The following is a 16,913-nucleotide window of genomic DNA, read 5'->3' as shown; positions in this document are numbered from 1 at the left end:
GAGGGGGGGAGAGACCCCCCCTCCCACTATGACAAGCGAAAAAATCCAGGAAATGTCATTTTTGTAACTGTCTCAACTCAAAAAGCAATTTGTGGGGATAAAGGGCTGTAAATAATATGTATTTGAATCTGGCTCCACAAGGAATTAGGTGGTACATGTAATAGACTAAAGAAAGTTTTGAATGACTGATGTTGCCGAAAGTCCTGGAAATTATTTTCTCTGATTCCCAGGGATCCATGCCGCATTACAATTTTTCTTTCATAAATTTTTGAATTCACCCTAGCTGGACAATCCCAGGCTATTTCTAATGGGCATGAAGGTTGATACGTTACAAATTTCTGATTAAAGTTCTAAATGTTGGCATTATTTATGCATCACTCATTTAGTCCTGCTTCATTTGATTTGTCTACAATTTCTTCTTTGCCAGTCTTCCTTCGCTTGGCATTAACAGTCTCTAGTTTAGACTCAAAGCTCTTGTGTTGAGCTCTCTTCATAAGCGGTTTGTGTGCTTTTGACACAACCTGGAGGGGAACCAATGCAATTAGCTGATGAAAGTGAGGCGGTCTCATGTCACACCATGCAACTTCCTTGTCACCCTCCTCGTTGTCACACACTTGAACTTTGCCACTGCCACTGATGTCTTCGGACACTGGTGCATCATCTAGTATTCCAATCAGGTTTTTAAGCATTGTAGCTTTAACAGCAAAAGTTGTCCACTGTGCTTGAAAATCTCTCATAAGAGCATCCAAAATGCCAGGTTCGTATTTCCATGAAAACTTTTCATAAACACAATCATACAGCACAAGAGGTATTTCTGATGCCATATTGTACTGCGGTCTCCTAGGGCACTGTTTGATATCAAGCATCCAGTCAATAACTTCAGTATTTTCCAGATTCTGACCAATCATCAGAAGCACAGCAACCATGCAGCGTACTTGATGCCACAAAAATGCTGACCCACAAATCGTCATTTCACACATGTCAAAGCCATCCGAACTTTGTGGGTCACTGTTTATCTTACGCACTGTGAATGAAAGCAGGCTCCTCTCAAATGTGACAATACCACTGGCGACATCCATTTTACAGAAATTTCTGAAGTCATGTTGCCCCACAAATTTTTGCGCTGCATGATTCATGGCTTCTACATTAACATTTGCTGCTGGAAACAAGTATTTGTATGTCCTGTGCAAACAGCTAAATCTTGCATCAAAATCTTGATCCACTGGAGCCCAAGCAATAATTCTGATTTCTGGAGGAAGAAGCTTGTTCAGAACATGAGCATATGGGATTTCCTCTAATCCTTTGGCTTTCTCTGTCAACAAAGATATTCAGAAGTAGTTAACATAAATTGAGCTCACCAAATGGAAGCTTTTAGCCATCCATGAGAGTGGAGGAACTTGTAAATGGCTTCACAATGACTTTGTACTATGAGGGGGGGGGGGGGGCTGGGTTGCTGTGTGTACCGCACTGTATTGTTGTGATCTCACCTACACTCGCGTGGTAAGTAACATGCAGAACCGAAGGTGTCCTGCTAGACGCATGATCCGCCATATAAAGAAAGCCTGTATAAAGTTTGATAACAATGAAGCACGTTTTGATGTTAAGGTGCTAGGGTGGGAGGGGGACAAGGCTGGGCAGGTTTGGGAATTTGACTTACTGTACATTGTACATGTAGAAATCACAAAACTCAAATGCATCTCATCTGCCCAGCTCCCCCGTCTATGGCTTAATGCATCAGTCAATTTCAGCAGAGCCCATCCCCTCCCTGGGCATTGAGATTTTTTCAAAAAACAAACTGGCAAACGCCCCAGGGCCAGGACAAACAAGATGCCCTTAATCAGCATTACACGGAATGCTTAATGTAGCCCCATTTATTCCCCATGATATGTTTCGCAGATATTTAAAAACTATCCTCCCTTCGTAATTGAAATAATTGAATGGTTTTATTCAGAGAGACTGCGTGATATTTTATCATTGTGTTACTGGGAATCATACCCGGAATAACTCTGCAATAATGTCATGACCCCGCTGAACTGGTCTGGCTTCCTTTGATTTAAATTATTCAATCTGTTTGTGAAAGCGTAGTTTCTTTGCTGTGAACTCTCCCAATTTCCACCGTTTCAACTGTCAAGTACTACCTAGAAGTTATTATTTCGATTTACCGCTTGAAAAAGGTTTGTTTTCTTTTTGAAAACGGCAGATCAGAGTCTTAAATTCAGACATGTGGCCGCCATTGAACAAAAACAACTTTTCCAAATGATGATTTGCTTTGACGTCACACAGGTAGAGATAAGTGGGTCCCCTCCCTCGTAATATACGCGCCAATGATGGATTTTGATTGGGCCGTTTTTGTTTAAGACAATCAGAACAATACATCCCTACTAGGGAAGGACATATTTTAATGCATAAATTAATATGTTGATTTGCGACTACTACGAAGAAAAAAAAAGATACCTGACCCAAACCTAGACACAGCCTGCCGTGCGGGCATTCTGGTAACAAGCCGTTCAAATTCCCCACGGTACTTAACAAAAAGATAGGTTAATTTCTTTGTTTCTGGACTTATCTTTATCTCATGAAACTTAATTCAGTCTCAAATCAGGCTCATTTCTCATTATTGTTCCAGTGACCGTTTGTTCTGTGGATTTGTCCTCCTTACATGTAGGTAATCACAAATAATTTTATTTATTATCCTTGCTAGTGAACTTATGAGTAAGGGAAGTGAGAGTGCTACAACGTAAAATCTTATTACTTATCCTCTTTGGGCCCACGTGGACTCTTAAGGCCGGCGAGAAGATTGCGCCACCCATCCCGGTCTGCCGCCGAGGCGACAGCAGCCTCCCATGACTGCCAACCCAGCTGATTCCTTTCTTTCTCCACAGTTCGTCTCCACGTTTCCCTTGGCCGGCCTCGCTTCCTCTTACCTTCGGGTGCCCACAACGTAAAATCTCAAGGCCATCAAATGCCCCAGGGTTGGCTAATCTTGACCCCTGGGACAGACAATGTGAAAAATTGCCCCACTAATTCCCGGGGAGGGGGAATGGATACTGCTGGAATTGACTGATAGGTGCATGCATGTAATCAGCCTTTATGTTTACTAGAGTATCCACTAGAGTCAATTCTGACACATACCAATTCTCTCTTGTACTTTTTCTTGGTCTCCACTTATGATGATACCCAGACCTTCAGCAAGATTTGACCTCAGATCAAGAGAGACCACCTGCGCAAACGCACTGACCCCCTTATCTGTCCTGCCACATCTTGAGTAATGACAGTGAGCCCTGTTTTCAATCAAACAAGCTTTAGTCAGGGCCGCAAAAAAGTGGCCCTCGATCGTGTTCTCCGTGCTCTCTTGACTAGCAAAGCCGTGATAATCCCAGCCGAGATAGGCCATCTTAAGAGCCACGTGACGTTTGTGATAGCGAGTAAAGTCGAACGGTTTCTGCTTCTTAATTTTCTTCTTCGTGTCAGCATCAATAACTTTCTTTGGCGCGTGGTTCTCTGAGAGCTTGTCGCAAGCCAGATTACTGCCTTTACTTGAATTTTCTTCTCCTGTGGTAACTGTGCAAGTTCCAAGCTTCATCAATAGTTCCTTGTTTTCTCTGTTCAGCTTTATAACCCTTTCCATGAGGTCTTCTTTAGAAAGTGATTGCAGCTCGGACATTTCCTCGGCTTCAGCGTGGTCATCGGTATCCATCCTGGGCTCGCCAATTGTAGAAATATGTGATTTGAAACAACTGAATTAAGCAGAAGTACCATGAAAAACTACGAGACTCGAAGACTTGCCAGTAAAAAAGTTTTACGCTGTTTACTGGGACTGTTTACGCAAAGTCAAATCCATGTGGTGAAACACAAATGAGACAGTTGCGAATGTCTTATATGCAGGACCAGCCTTGGCAAGCCGAAGCCGCTGAGCGAAATGTGAGACCGCGTGACACAACAAGGCAAAGATGGCGGCTCGCAGTGTGGCTGCGTTTCGCTCTGTAAAACGTCTTTCTGGGTTCGGTTTAGCAAGAACCTGTCGTCAAGTATCACCTTTGATCTATAGGAAGGCAAGTGTAATTTTTAATACTATTGTGAGCCCCACTCAGGGGATACGGTACGCAAAAAAGTGTTAATGTTCCCAAATATATCTGGATGGTTTTTCGACATATGCGTGAGTGAAAATGAAGGTGCCATATCCTTTGCTGTTACTACTCAGAACCAAAGTGAAAAAGAGAAATAGTCCTATAAAATTCAACACAATTTATTTTCATCGAGCCGTTCAGTGTCGAGTTTCTCTCATGTTTCATGTTGATTATTTATTGTACATTTAAAGTACTACCGAGGCAGCTGCTCTGGGTAAGCATGGTCATTTTCAAAATTGCCAACTGATGAGCTTGGGACCTGGTGCCTGGAGTGTTGGGAGGGGGGCCTGATGTATTCCAGGTACAGTAGGGAGATATCAGTGGCAACCCTGCGAGCAGGAACTACCCCTTCAGCCCAAAAACAGGCACTGTCACGGTGAAGTAATTCAATGGAAGAATTGTTTTGCCTGAAAGTCGACTTGCCCAAAAGTATTTCGCCTGAACTTACGTTGATTCGCCTGACGAAATACAACATGCTAATAAAGAGTGGATTACATATGAACGTTCCGATGCTGAATAAAGGCCAGGGATCTGAACCATCCAAGCGATCTCAATGATCATATGGAAAGGTAGGACTCAGCGGTAAATGCTATATAGCTTTTTTTCCACATCAGGCAAATCGACATGAGTTCGGGTGATATACTGTCGGGCGAGGTGACTTTCGGACGAAACAATGGCTAGGAGCAAGAGTCCACGAAGATCTGCATATAATGAACAGGGCAAATGTAAATGGTCCACAATGATGAGCTCAAACTGTGAAGCCAGTGATGCAGATCACAAGATATGAAACTTATCCCCTGAGGTTACCCCACAGATCATGTACGTTCCATAAAAACAATTCTGACCACATTGGCTTGAGATTAACTCTTCCTAAATTTCATTTAGCCACATGAAAAGGTCTGGTTACATTCCTTGACTCCCATTCTGAAGATATGCCATGGTCTTTAAAATTTCATCCTACAGTACACATGAACATTGTAGTAATGGTCCCATTCAAATGCCTGTTTGCACTCTTAATTTTTGTCTCATCCCTTATCAGAGGTAAAAATTAGGTAATGAGTGTAGTAAAAGGTACGCATTACATGCAGTGTTTTGTCGTTTGAATATCCCAGAACTCCATCCACCAAGCTCATGATGTTCCACCGCATGCCAAGTATGGTGGGCGTAATACTGTGACTCTGATTCCAGGCGATGGTGTTGGCCCAGAGATGGTCACTGCTGTGCAAGATATATTCAGGTATGTTGTATTGTAATTACTAATGCATTCATATATTTTAATCAATGCTCAGTCCCTCTTTTGCAGAACACTAAGGGTGGATATTGCAACAAGAGTAGCTGTTTTACCAGTTGTCCTTTGTGGAATGGGTGATTTTTACTTGTTGCAAACAATGTGTTTGCCTTGAACCCAATATTATTATCAGCACTCAGGGATATGGGTATCTGGGAGGGTAAATAATGGACATGATCTCATTACAAGAAATGTTGGTCATTTCTTAGCCTACTGTACAGTGTATTCTCCATATTCTTTTGAATTCATTCCAACACTATTCGAAATGAGATTGTCATCAGACTTCCAGTAATTTACAGCTGTAGGTCAGATCATCATCATCATCATCATCATCATCATCATCATCATCATCATCACCATCATCATCATCATCATCATCATTTATTTGCCTTAGTAAAAGAAGAAAACATTCAAATTACAAGTCAAGGTAATGGCGAGGAGACCTCAAGAAACCACCAGGCTCATGAGAGAGGCCACCTCGGCTGTCATTAATACACTGTAAATAGAAAATACAGTGCTGCGTAAGTGCGGCTTGGTCAATTCATGATTCTACAAATAAAAACTCCAACATTTTTTCCTTAAAGGTGAAAAAACTAGATGAAGAAGTAATTGATATTGGGAGAGAGTTCCAGAATCTGGGACCTTGGTAAAGGACTGTAAATTGCTTAAAGTGCCTATGAAGCGAAAATTGTTTTTAGGTAGTAATAAAATTTACCCTTTCAAACAGGCGATTTCAAAGTTTGAGATTGCTGGGGTAAAAATTGCCGATTTTGTGAGCGCTCAAAGTTGGGCTATTTTGCCCTCAAAAATGGTATTCGAATCGTGCGGCCAAAATGCCACATGACAATAGCCGCTGACGTCATATTGATGCCAAGAATTGCAATTCATCATGGCGGAAGAGAAGAAAGAATATCTCTTCATCGTTTTTGCTTGATGTGTCAGAGAAGCTGCTCATTTCAGAATCGCTAGAAATGGTTTTCCCTTTCTACAATCCTCTTTGGCGGCAAGAACGGAATGAGAGTAAACAAACTATTGGCATCAACTTGACGTCACAACTAGGAATTCAGCATAAAACTCGACCCAGTCCTCTGACCATTTTTGAGAGCAAAATAGCCCAACTTTGAGCTTTCGTAAAATCCGCAATTCTTACCCCAGCACTCTAAAACTTCGGAATCATATAATTATTTCAAAGTGAAAATTTTATAACTACACGAAAACGATTTTCGCTTCTTAGGCACTTTAAGATTTGTGTGACAAGAATGCGATCAATAGCGGTTGGCTGTTCTGGTGCCAAAATTATGCACTTGGCTACTTAGTAAAAACAAAATTAATAGTCCACCCTTCCTAGCAGTAGAGCAAAAGACTGTACTGAAGTAGGCTAGAGAGTTTTTTTTTACAGAGAAAATGTAGGCTACATGTAGTTTTGAGAAAGGTCTGGTTCTTCTTAAACTTATTTGAAGTGTTAAATTGACATGCCCCAGTTGCAGTTTTCTTTCCTACATGTATGCTCATAATCTGTGAACATCAGCATTGATAAAGAGGTTTCACCATGTACAGGTGTATCTACCCTGTTGTTGTGAATACTTAAATACATGTGAGTGCATGTAGTACAGTACAAACTGTATATACAGATTGAATGGCATGCACAGGACCTTGTAACAGTTACATACATGTATATAGACCGTTTTCATCTTATGCCCTTTTCTTGAAGGTATATTGGAGCACCAGTTGATTTTGAGGAGCTTAATTTGAGGTACTGAAATGTTTCAAATCAGTTTACTTCATATCATTAATGAATAATGAGAACAATTATAATTATTTAATTTTTATTTTTATTTATATGTATATGGTTTGAGTAGGTAAAGGTTCGAGTAAAGGTTCATGTATTTTAGTAATGGCATGGAAAAAGGAGTAATCTGTGTACCTGTTTCAAAAAATTGCAGAGTTATCTTAAGACTGGTAAATATACAAAACACTTCTTTTTTATGCCTCTTCATGTCATGTGCTACAAAGTCCCCGCTAGATCCCACCACTGCTCCCTTTCCTAGGCCATCTTTGTTGACTGCTTCACTTCAGGAAAGCCCAGCTCCTCCCTTTACAAAATGATGTAGTTCTACCTTAAACTGGTTACCTCTTAAGCCTTACATGTACTCACATTGCAATGATTTTGTAAGACAGATTTTGTTAATGTAACATTCCTTGATTAGATAATTATAATTATATTAAATATAATCATTTATTTAATCAAGGAATGTCAGACAATACAGAGACTAACCTAGCTTGAACCCCTGTCCCCCCAAAACTTCAGTGAAAATGCGATTGAAACTAAAACATGCCAACCATTACACCACCTTGCCTCCGCAACATTACCCAATAAAAGATATTTAATATTAATTTTTGTTTTTTCTTTCCTTGTTAAGTGGCCTAGACCTGACTGATGAGGAGAAATTTTGTGACACACTGGAGGATGTAGTGACATCAGTAAAGAGAAATGGAGTTGCAATTAAGGGTAGGTACTTTGTATGTATTGTATGTATTGTTTAACAAATCAATGGCAGTTTTCTATGGTCTGTACAGTTGAACCTCGATTATCCGGACCTCGATTATCCGTACTACAGTCGAACCTGTATATAACGGCCCTGTATTAAGCGGCCACCCTCTATTAAGCGGCCAGTTTTCAAAGTCCCAATTTTTCGCTCAAACAAACGCTGTATTTGTTACCTGTATTAGGCGGCCACCTCTATTAAGCGGCCGCGGCCACCCTGTAGCAGTCCTATGTTGGTCTTTCTTTGTTATTTTTACCTGTATTAAGCGGCCACCCTTGAATGGAAACTAAGCTATATGCTATTTTATGCGGTATTTTATTATTTAAAATGCAATCCAGCATCACTATAAAGAAATAACATGTATAAAGCTACTGTAACCTGAACGGATATTCGGCCGTTTCATATCGTTAACGCCTTTCAGGTGTCCGCATGGTGCTGAAGTACAGTACCATATCCCGAACGTTAAAAACGTTTGTTTTGAATATGCTTTACTCTTTAGCAAGAAATTCCTCTTTAATTGGCTTGTTCTTCGGCCATGTGACATTGAGCATTGAGCGTAGCAACTATGAAATGACGGAATGAGATATTTTGTTGTGAACTGTAAGTCATAGAAATAGAGCACTGTATACTGAAAAGGGTAGAGGACAATTTATTGCATAATACTTTTACACAATGTTACGTATATTATACCGTTAAGTCATAAGTTGGCACTGAACTTTGTTTAAAGTATTGATCGCTTGAAAGAGTGTTGATTGTCCTATTGTTTCCTTGCATGAAGTGTTTTTGCATGATACGCCATTAAAATTGACATTGGACAACGCCCAGTGAGAATTTTTAGTGATCCTGTCCCGAGGGTGGCCGTTATATACAGGTTCGACTGTATTCGATTATCCAGACTTTTTTCTCTGGTCCCAATTTTTTCATGAATATTAATTAGTTGCGATTCTTGAAAACTCAAAGTCGCAAAAAGCACAATAATCCTTTCAAAAGACTGTTGAAACAGCGTATTATCCTGTGCACTTTTCAAAATTCGCAAGTGCGACGAGACAAAGAAATATCCTGATGCGTTCAGCTGATATCTGATTGGCTCAATTGTTTTGTTGCCAAGGGAATTTCATGTAGCCATAAGGAAGATGAGGGCGAGGACGAGAAACTAGTATTGACTAAAGAGGCAGCGCAATGTTTCAAAAAATGCTTGTCGTGGATGGAGTCACAGAACGATATTGACCCTGTGGAGTTAATACAGCTAAGACGAATGATGGACTTCGCAATGCGATTAAGCTACAAGTCTTTGAAGCAAACAAACATGCTTGAACAGTTTAGACCTTTGTAAATACCTGAACTGAAAGTTTTTTTTGTAAATGTAGATTTCACAATTAAAATGATGTTTTCTTTGCTGTAACCTTTTGTTTACATTTCTATCTCATTAATATTCATATTTTCGACTATCTGGACTCTCGATTATCCGGACAATTTACCGAGGTCCCGATGAGTTCGGATAATCGAGGTTTGACTGTACTCTTATAGACCATGAAGTGACATCATAAAAATTAATGTTCAAAACTCAAGTGGAACCACAAGCCGCAGGTGAGTTGTTTCACTGCCAAGTTTTGAACATTATTTTTATGAAGTTATTTTATAGTGAAAAGAAATCCAATACCTGCCAAACTGACGGTGTCTCCATGTTACAGCGGTGTCTTCTTTGAGAGAGTCCACTGCCATTATAGTGCTGCCGCATTTTGTAATACATGAAACTTTGTAGACTTTTGCCCATAACAGTGTTCAGCATCCAATTTATCCTACAATACAGACATATTAAATGCCATGTGTTTTTTGTTTTAGGAAATATTTTCACACCTTTAGACAAACCGTCATTCAAGTCACTAAATGTGGAGTTGAGGTTTGTATCATTTACATGTACAGTCAACTCTCGCCTTGGGGACACCTCGCTGTTACGGACACCCCGATAATATGGACAGCAACTAAATCCCCGGCAAAACTAAATTACAGATGTTTGACTGAAATAAGTTCCCGTTATTACGGACTCTCGCTATTAAGGGCACTAACTCACGGTCCCGAGGGTGTCCGCAATAAACGGAGTTGACTGTAGTAGAAATGACTTGACATGTGCATCAGTCAACAAGTTAGTATTATGACAAACTAGACTGACATAGGCTGACTGATTGGAGCACTCAGAATTTTTTTTTCCCAGTTTGCCTGTGTCATTACTGAATAATACATCATTCTCTTTTGTTCACCAGGCTTAAAATATTACATCACATTTCCTTTCATTGTGCATATGCCGCTCATTGACATTCCAATCCTAGTAGTATGCAGGATGTTTGTCCCATGAACCTAGTTTAATGGCCTTACATGTAGCTCCCACCAGTCTCCCGTAGCTCATTGGCAGAGCATCTGAACTAGTAATTGGAAGGTCTTGCTGTAGGTTTGACTCCTGATAGGAGCACTCGGAATTTCTTTTTCTGAGTTTGCCTGTTTCATTACTGAATAATACATCATTCTCATAGAGACTGACATGTTTAGCTTCTTATTGAATAGTTTTGCGATTGCATGTGTTTCAGACGACAGCTGGATCTGTATGCGAATATTGTGAGATGTAAGTCCATTCCTGGAATACAAGTAAGGTAAGAAAGGCCTCTAATCACAAAATTGTTACTCCATGAAGATGTTAACCCTTCAACTCTAAGCACTTTACAACAACAACCTCCAAAGTCAGATAGAAAATTACAGCCTGGTGAATGTAGCTTGTGGGCCACTGTCATCACCACCCTGCAGACCTTGAAGCCCATAGGGTTGTTCTCTGGGTACTTACACATGTCATGAGGAAATGAAGACGACAGACGATGTCCTACACCAAGGAACTGAAGAAGGATACTGGAGCAGAGACAACCGACAAGCTTGCTACTCTTATGTAAGATGCAAATACCTGGAATTGCTATGTTAGGGCCCCCTGTGGGCGACTGAGTGGTAGAGGTATTTACTGTAGTGTGTAACTGGAGAATATTTCTGTGAGGAGCAGAAATACGTTTTAATGGGTGTGTACCATTTTTTGTCAAATTGAATTACTGGTGAGAGCACTCACCTCCCACCAATGTGGCCCAAGGCGATTCCTGGACTCGGCATCATGAATGGGTCGAGTTTGTTGTTGGTTCTTGTCCGTGTTCTTAGAGGCTTCTTCTCCAAGTACTCTGGCTTTCCCCTCTCCTAAAAAAACACTATTTCCAAATAATCCAGAATCTTAGGGCCACAGGTTTGTCAGTCAGTCATCCTCATCAAACAAAGTTGATATATTTAATATTTTTTCTCTAAGGAATATTTTACGAATTGAATATTTGTTTGCTTCATACTAGACATGATGACGTGGATCTCGTGATTATCAGAGAAAACACAGAAGGGGAATATAGCCACATTGAACATGAAGTATGCATCTATAATTTTCTTAATTTTCTTAGTTGTATTAATTTTGAATACACTATGCTAACTTGTGGGTCTACTTGTCTATTTTTGAGTTGAGCGTAAGATCATTTTATTATTATTTTGTTCACTGGGCATTGTAGTAATTACAGTTCTTATGTAAGAACTTTACGTGCTTTTTCTCTTAGTTGGGAAATTTCATCTGAGACAGGAAACAGTATTGAACAGAAACTTGAAAAGCTCATAGGGAGTGATCAATAAAATATTATTTATTTTCATACAGGGCCCGGTTGTTCAAAAGCCGATTAATGTTAATCCACTAATGAAAGTTAACCGAGGTTTTCTGCTTGCTCGTTAAAATTGTTTTTAAGCTCTAATGTTAAGCTAGTGGTAAAGAAAAGAAAAAGTTGAAAACTGTGGGACAAAAATCTTTTTGAAAATTGTTCATTGTTGTGTAATTAAACTTGAACCAAAGTTCTTGTTAATCCAGGATTAGCTTAATCGGGCTGTGAACAACAGGGCCCAGGTCTCTATATTTTGTCCCTTACTGCAGGTTAGTTTTCACACTCAGGTCTCAATTTGGCGTTTTCCAGGACCTGCTTTCCATGTTATATACCACTATTTTATTTTAATTAAATGGAAGAAAGATCCTTGCAGTTATTTACGCAACGTTAGCAGTTGAGAAAAGAAATGCCTGACAAAAAATTCAGGCTTGAACAGGATTCGAACCCATGACCTCTGCGATGCCGATGCAGTGCTCTATTTCATTTTAACGTTATTGAAAAGCTTATGCAACAAGATGTAATTTAATTTATTAATAAAATTACCAAACTCAGCTATGACTCACCCCTAGAGCAAATAAATCACAGAGGCAAATGTTTCGGGTACTTTGTCCCATCTTATGGCACTGAAGAACGTGAATTTCGGCCTAGTTACAAAAGATTTACTGTTACCCATACTACATGTACAGTGTACCTTTCAGTCTTGTTGTGTAAGCTGGGTGCTTTAAGGACGGTGCCTCCTAATACAGAAGTATTTTTGCACAGTTTATGACTGTGCGGGAAAAGCAGATCTTGCCAAGGGCTATTGGAATCCAAAAAGAATATTGAGGGTAACCATGCGTTTTTCACAGATAATTAATCTTCAATTATAGTTTTGGGAAAAAACATGCCATACACATGTACATGGTTTTGTACACGTATTTTAAACGCTTTTTAGAAGTATTGTTGCTTAATTATCATTATTCTCTGAAAATGCATGGAACTTACCCCTAATTTCGCGTAGTTATAAACCACACAAAAATATATCTTTGTTTGTAGCCAGCACCGCCATTAAGAATCCCAGTTTCTCGGACCATCATGACATGCAGACAACATATGCACATTAGGCTCTATCCTTAAAATCCAACAACGTTAGTTGAAATACGCTGTAGCCGTATATTCTGACGTGCCTGTTGGAGTCAGACGAGATAAGTTCTCAACTTTGTTCTCAAATGTGTGCCCATTTCTTTGTTTCAGAATGTTGATGGGGTTATTGAAAGTTTTAAAGTCATGACAGAAGAGAAATGCACCCTGATTGCAAAATACGCATTTGACTTTGCTGTGAAACATGGGAGGAAAAAAGTGACGGCTGTTCACAAGGCTAATATCATGTAGGTATCAATACAGTTACCTTCCCCCCCCCCCCCCCCGGGTACATGTACGTGTCCACATGGTTACGGAGTTAGGGGGACACAAGCGTTCAGCATTTTTCTGACTTTTTGCCCCCCTCCCCCCCAAAAAAGCGCGATATACAGTCGACTCCCGATAACTCGAACCTTCAAGAGAAATTATCGGGAGTCGACTGTACATAGTACCGTGCAAATGTAAGTTGACATTCCCGACTCGAAACTCGATCCTCGATCCTCGAAGCTATCGAGTATCGAGGTTCGAGGCTCCAGTTTCGAGTATCGAGACGCTCGAAGGATTTTTCAAGAATCTCGATGGCAGATTTCGAGGAAACGATTAATTTCTCGAACCTCAAACAATAAGAGAGAACAAAAGCGATTTTCGCATGGCTATTGCATGTGGTCTCTTCTTAGTTTGGTCGACAGTTGAAGTAAATCAAATCAGCGGTAGTGAGTGTTCGCTAAATCTGTTTCGGCGCGTTTCTTCCTTCCGGGTATTATTTAACACATCCGTTCGTCGCTGTCGTGAAATTACGCCCTTCGTGTAGAAAAACCCTCAATTGAAACAATGTTTACTGTACAATTGTAGGAAGCTCGGGGATGGCTTGTTCTTACGTTGCTGTGGTGAGGTTGCCAAGGACTACCCCGACATTGAATACAACTCCATGATTATTGACAACTGCTGTATGCAGCTTGTGTCCCACCCCCAGCAGTTTGATGTCATGGTGATGCCAAACTTGTATGGCAACATTGTCAGTAACATAGGAGCCTCCCTTGTGGGTGGGCCAGGGACTGTGCCTGGTGAAAATATAGGAGGAGATTATGCTGTGTTTGAGTCGGTAAGTAAGAGATGAATAAACTTCATTTTTGTGTGAAGCAAAAAAACTTTAGATGAAGGACGAAATCTAGAATCCTAGACAGTGGCGTTTTCGAGCATTTTTCAATCTTTTCAGAGTAGACAGATACTCTTGTGAAACGGCTGAGTGTGGACGGAAAACGCGTTTTTCAAAAATCTTCGGTCTCGATTGAAACCTGTTCTAGTCTAGTGGACGATGGCTGGTATTTCTGTTGCCGTAAAATTCTACGGAGTCGACAATGTGCTTTCGTGATATTAAAATGTAAGTACATTTCCAGCTTAAGCCGGGGTGTAAATCTTTAATCATGCCTTCGTGTACTAGTTAAACATCCAAGTGTGATCTGTATTCTATTGGCTGATGTTATAAGTTAATTTGAATTTATTCTCAGTACTTTAATGTGTGCTCTTGATTGCTTTTCTCAGGGTGCACGGCATACAGGTCTGGATATCAGTGGGAGGAACATTTCCAATCCTATGAGTTTGCTGTTTGCAAGCACACTAATGTTAGAACACCTTGGGTAAGGAGAGAGAAAATCATATTAGACTGCGAGCAGCCTCTCTTTTGCTCGAAAATCCACGGGGAGAAAGCAAACAACTGAGCAAGCACGAAATTCGAAGCGCGAGTCGCGCGTACGAGCGTTAAAGTCGCGAGTAGCGCGAGCGCCACGCTCTCCTCGCGGCTTCGCCGCTCGCGCGCGAAACTAACCCCTCGAATATCGTGCTTGTTTTTCCCCTCGGATTTTCGAGCAAAAAAGAGACTGCTCCTAGTCTAAAATCATATTTACTTAACTTTGCTTTTGTTGGCTTGAAGATGTTGAATGATTTCCTGTGTTTGAAGATATCATTAACCCTCACAAATAAATTGTAGAAGCCTAAATTTTTCTGCAACAACGAGAACAAGTTTATTACAAGGCAAAATTTGATGATAAAAAAGACCCAACCCTACACAAACCTTGCATGACTGGTCACACCGGGTGGCAAAAATGACAAAGAAGTAAAATGAGTAGTTAAACGTACTATTTATCTAATCACATACAGGTAAAAAAGATGATAGACTTGACATAGAAAGGTTACATGTGAGAGAATTAACTTTTGAAAGTTCGTTTTTCATGATATGCTTTGATCGTCTCCCATGCCGTAGGTTTTATCATGACCTCTTTGGTATATTCATAGCTTTGAATACAACGGTTATACCATTTGTATTCTTTTTAAATGAAGTGATCAAAACTATTATACTCGAACAGGACCCACCAAACCACAAAATAGATGGTGGTCTCTGCCTGCACCCCCTTCCTCAACCTCAAAAGATTGTGTCTTTATTGCATAGCTACCCCTCTATCCAGTAATAAAAAATGACAATGAGGCTCAAACCTCACTTTTTCTTGTTTATAAAGCAATGCTGATTCTTGCTAGCCAATAAAATTTTGTCGGTAATGTTCACGAGATAGGTGATGTCTTTCATAACCCCCCTACCCCAGACATGGTGTGTCTTCTTCGAACAAACCTATTATGACTAGTTCCCTTTCCTTTGGTTTGAATACAGTTCTGTCCGTGTAAAAATGTTGGGGGATTCCGAAATAGACCACCAAATAGTAAGCAATTCATAACGCAGTAATTTTTGTTGACATTTCAGGTGGAATGCTTATGGTGATCTCATTCACAGTGCCATTCTTAGAGTTGTGGAGAAAGGAATGGTAAGTCCTGGCGATAAAACTGGGTGTGGGCTATTATAAGCCGTCACACTTTGAAAAGCCAAACGCCGCTTTTGCGTCGACAAAAACGTCAAAGCAATGATATTATCATAATTTATAGTGCAATAAAATTACTGAACAACTTGCTTTAAGCTGCATATAGCCAAGATGGAAATAGATTATAACTTGAAAAAGTTGGGCGATCGTTTTAAAGTTTTGCCATTGTGTCCCTAAAAAAATCGCTAACAATTATGCCCTCCATTCTGGTAGTTGTTATTAATTGACGCCATCATGAAAGTGGCCTGTTCTGTGTAGAGTCGTTAAAGGAGATTTGTTTTCCCTTGATGTTTCTTTCACAAACCACTCTTCGTTTTGTTTTTCAGAAAACGCCTGATATTGGAGGTGAACACACCACTACGGAATTTCTTGAATGCTTAAAAGAAGAAATAGGACAGCTGACAAAACTCGGTGGAACGGATTAGACACTCGATAAATGGCTCCTGTTTGCAGGAGACTTATGCTTGGCTTGTGCAAGAAAGGGTTTGTAAATTATACCAGAGAGCGTTGTAAATTTGTACTTGTACGCTTTGCATTAATTTGAAATTGCAAGTTTCATTTAAGTTTTTGAAAAATAAGTTAGTTTATAAGAGACCGTATTAGACATTTCTGACAGACAAAAGAGTACATAGTCACTGATGTTATCCAAATTGCATTGTTGCGTACTCAGTTAACACTTATGAAAATATAAATAAAATAAAATAAAGTAAAAAGCGATGAATATTGAAGACACTCGATTTGCAAAATTTGACGTAATATATCAAACACGAAGAAGAGTGTTTTTTCCGATTTCTAAATACCGAGAAGTGGATTGAGAAAACGAGCCTTAGCCGAGTTAAAAAAAAAACTTCCTTAAGGTGTTTCGGAATCGGATAAAACAGTCTTTCCGGCGCTTGATATATCTTTTCAAACCCTTAGTAATTCTTGGAGAAATTTGAAGGAGACGTTCACCAAATAGGCCATTTCCTATTATGAAAGCGAGGCTAAGTGCAAAACTTTTCATATGAAAATTAGTTTCGTTTGCATGTGAATGAAAACTAATTTTCATAACAGGAACTTTGCACTTAGCCTCGCTTTCATAATGAGGTTCAAAGCAACTCGGAAATGGTCTATTGTCTTGTTGTTCACCAAGTCGAAAAATGGCCACTTAAAAATTGTTACGTTGCTACGCAGTAATAAGCGAAAAAAAAGCAAGACGGCAATCCTAAAACGGGCAGCATGTGACAAGACGACGGACGAATTAAAGG

At 39.9% G+C, this 16,913-nt stretch overlaps 2 protein-coding genes across 2 annotated transcripts; one reads left to right on the top strand and one right to left on the bottom strand.

Annotated features, from left to right (window-relative positions):
- Positions 1-3,852, bottom strand: LOC146485810 (tRNA pseudouridine(38/39) synthase-like). The gene is made up of 2 exons (XM_085103162.1): positions 3,133-3,852; positions 1-1,312 (listed from the first exon to the last, which is right to left on the bottom strand). Exons 1-2 carry the CDS (start codon positions 3,695-3,697, stop codon positions 375-377), a joined length of 1,503 nt encoding a protein of 500 aa, XP_084959288.1. The 5' UTR covers positions 3,698-3,852; the 3' UTR covers positions 1-374.
- A 43-nt stretch (positions 3,853-3,895) lies between these two features.
- Positions 3,896-16,383, top strand: LOC146485809 (isocitrate dehydrogenase [NAD] subunit gamma, mitochondrial-like). The gene is made up of 12 exons (XM_085103163.1): positions 3,896-4,052; positions 5,240-5,364; positions 7,127-7,168; positions 7,836-7,924; positions 9,804-9,861; positions 10,544-10,606; positions 11,333-11,402; positions 12,914-13,047; positions 13,652-13,901; positions 14,342-14,436; positions 15,552-15,612; positions 15,993-16,383. Exons 1-12 carry the CDS (start codon positions 3,951-3,953, stop codon positions 16,089-16,091), a joined length of 1,188 nt encoding a protein of 395 aa, XP_084959289.1. The 5' UTR covers positions 3,896-3,950; the 3' UTR covers positions 16,092-16,383.
- Positions 16,384-16,913: the final 530 nt, after the last annotated feature.

Source organism: Pavona decussata, unplaced genomic scaffold (genome assembly GCF_977016875.1).
Source record: "Pavona decussata unplaced genomic scaffold, jaPavDecu1.1 SCAFFOLD_25, whole genome shotgun sequence".
NCBI classification, from domain to species: Eukaryota; Metazoa; Cnidaria; class Anthozoa; order Scleractinia; family Agariciidae; genus Pavona; species Pavona decussata.
The sequence above is the reverse complement of the archived record's forward strand: the minus strand, read 5'-3'. Positions and strand labels throughout refer to the sequence as shown.

Bases quoted from the DNA above. Each gene is read 5' to 3' on its own strand.
- LOC146485810 (XM_085103162.1), bottom strand. From the start codon at position 3,697: ATGGATACCGATGACCACGCTGAAGCCGAGGAAATGTCCGAGCTGCAA. The intron at 1,313-3,132 runs GTATGTGTCAGA...CTTTGTTGACAG, and splicing joins AAAAGTACAAGAGAGAATTG to AGAAAGCCAAAGGATTAGAG.
- LOC146485809 (XM_085103163.1), top strand. From the start codon at position 3,951: ATGGCGGCTCGCAGTGTGGCTGCGTTTCGCTCTGTAAAACGTCTTTCT. The intron at 11,403-12,913 runs GTATGCATCTAT...TCTTTGTTTCAG, and splicing joins ATAGCCACATTGAACATGAA to AATGTTGATGGGGTTATTGA. The intron at 15,613-15,992 runs GTAAGTCCTGGC...TTTGTTTTTCAG, and splicing joins GAGTTGTGGAGAAAGGAATG to AAAACGCCTGATATTGGAGG.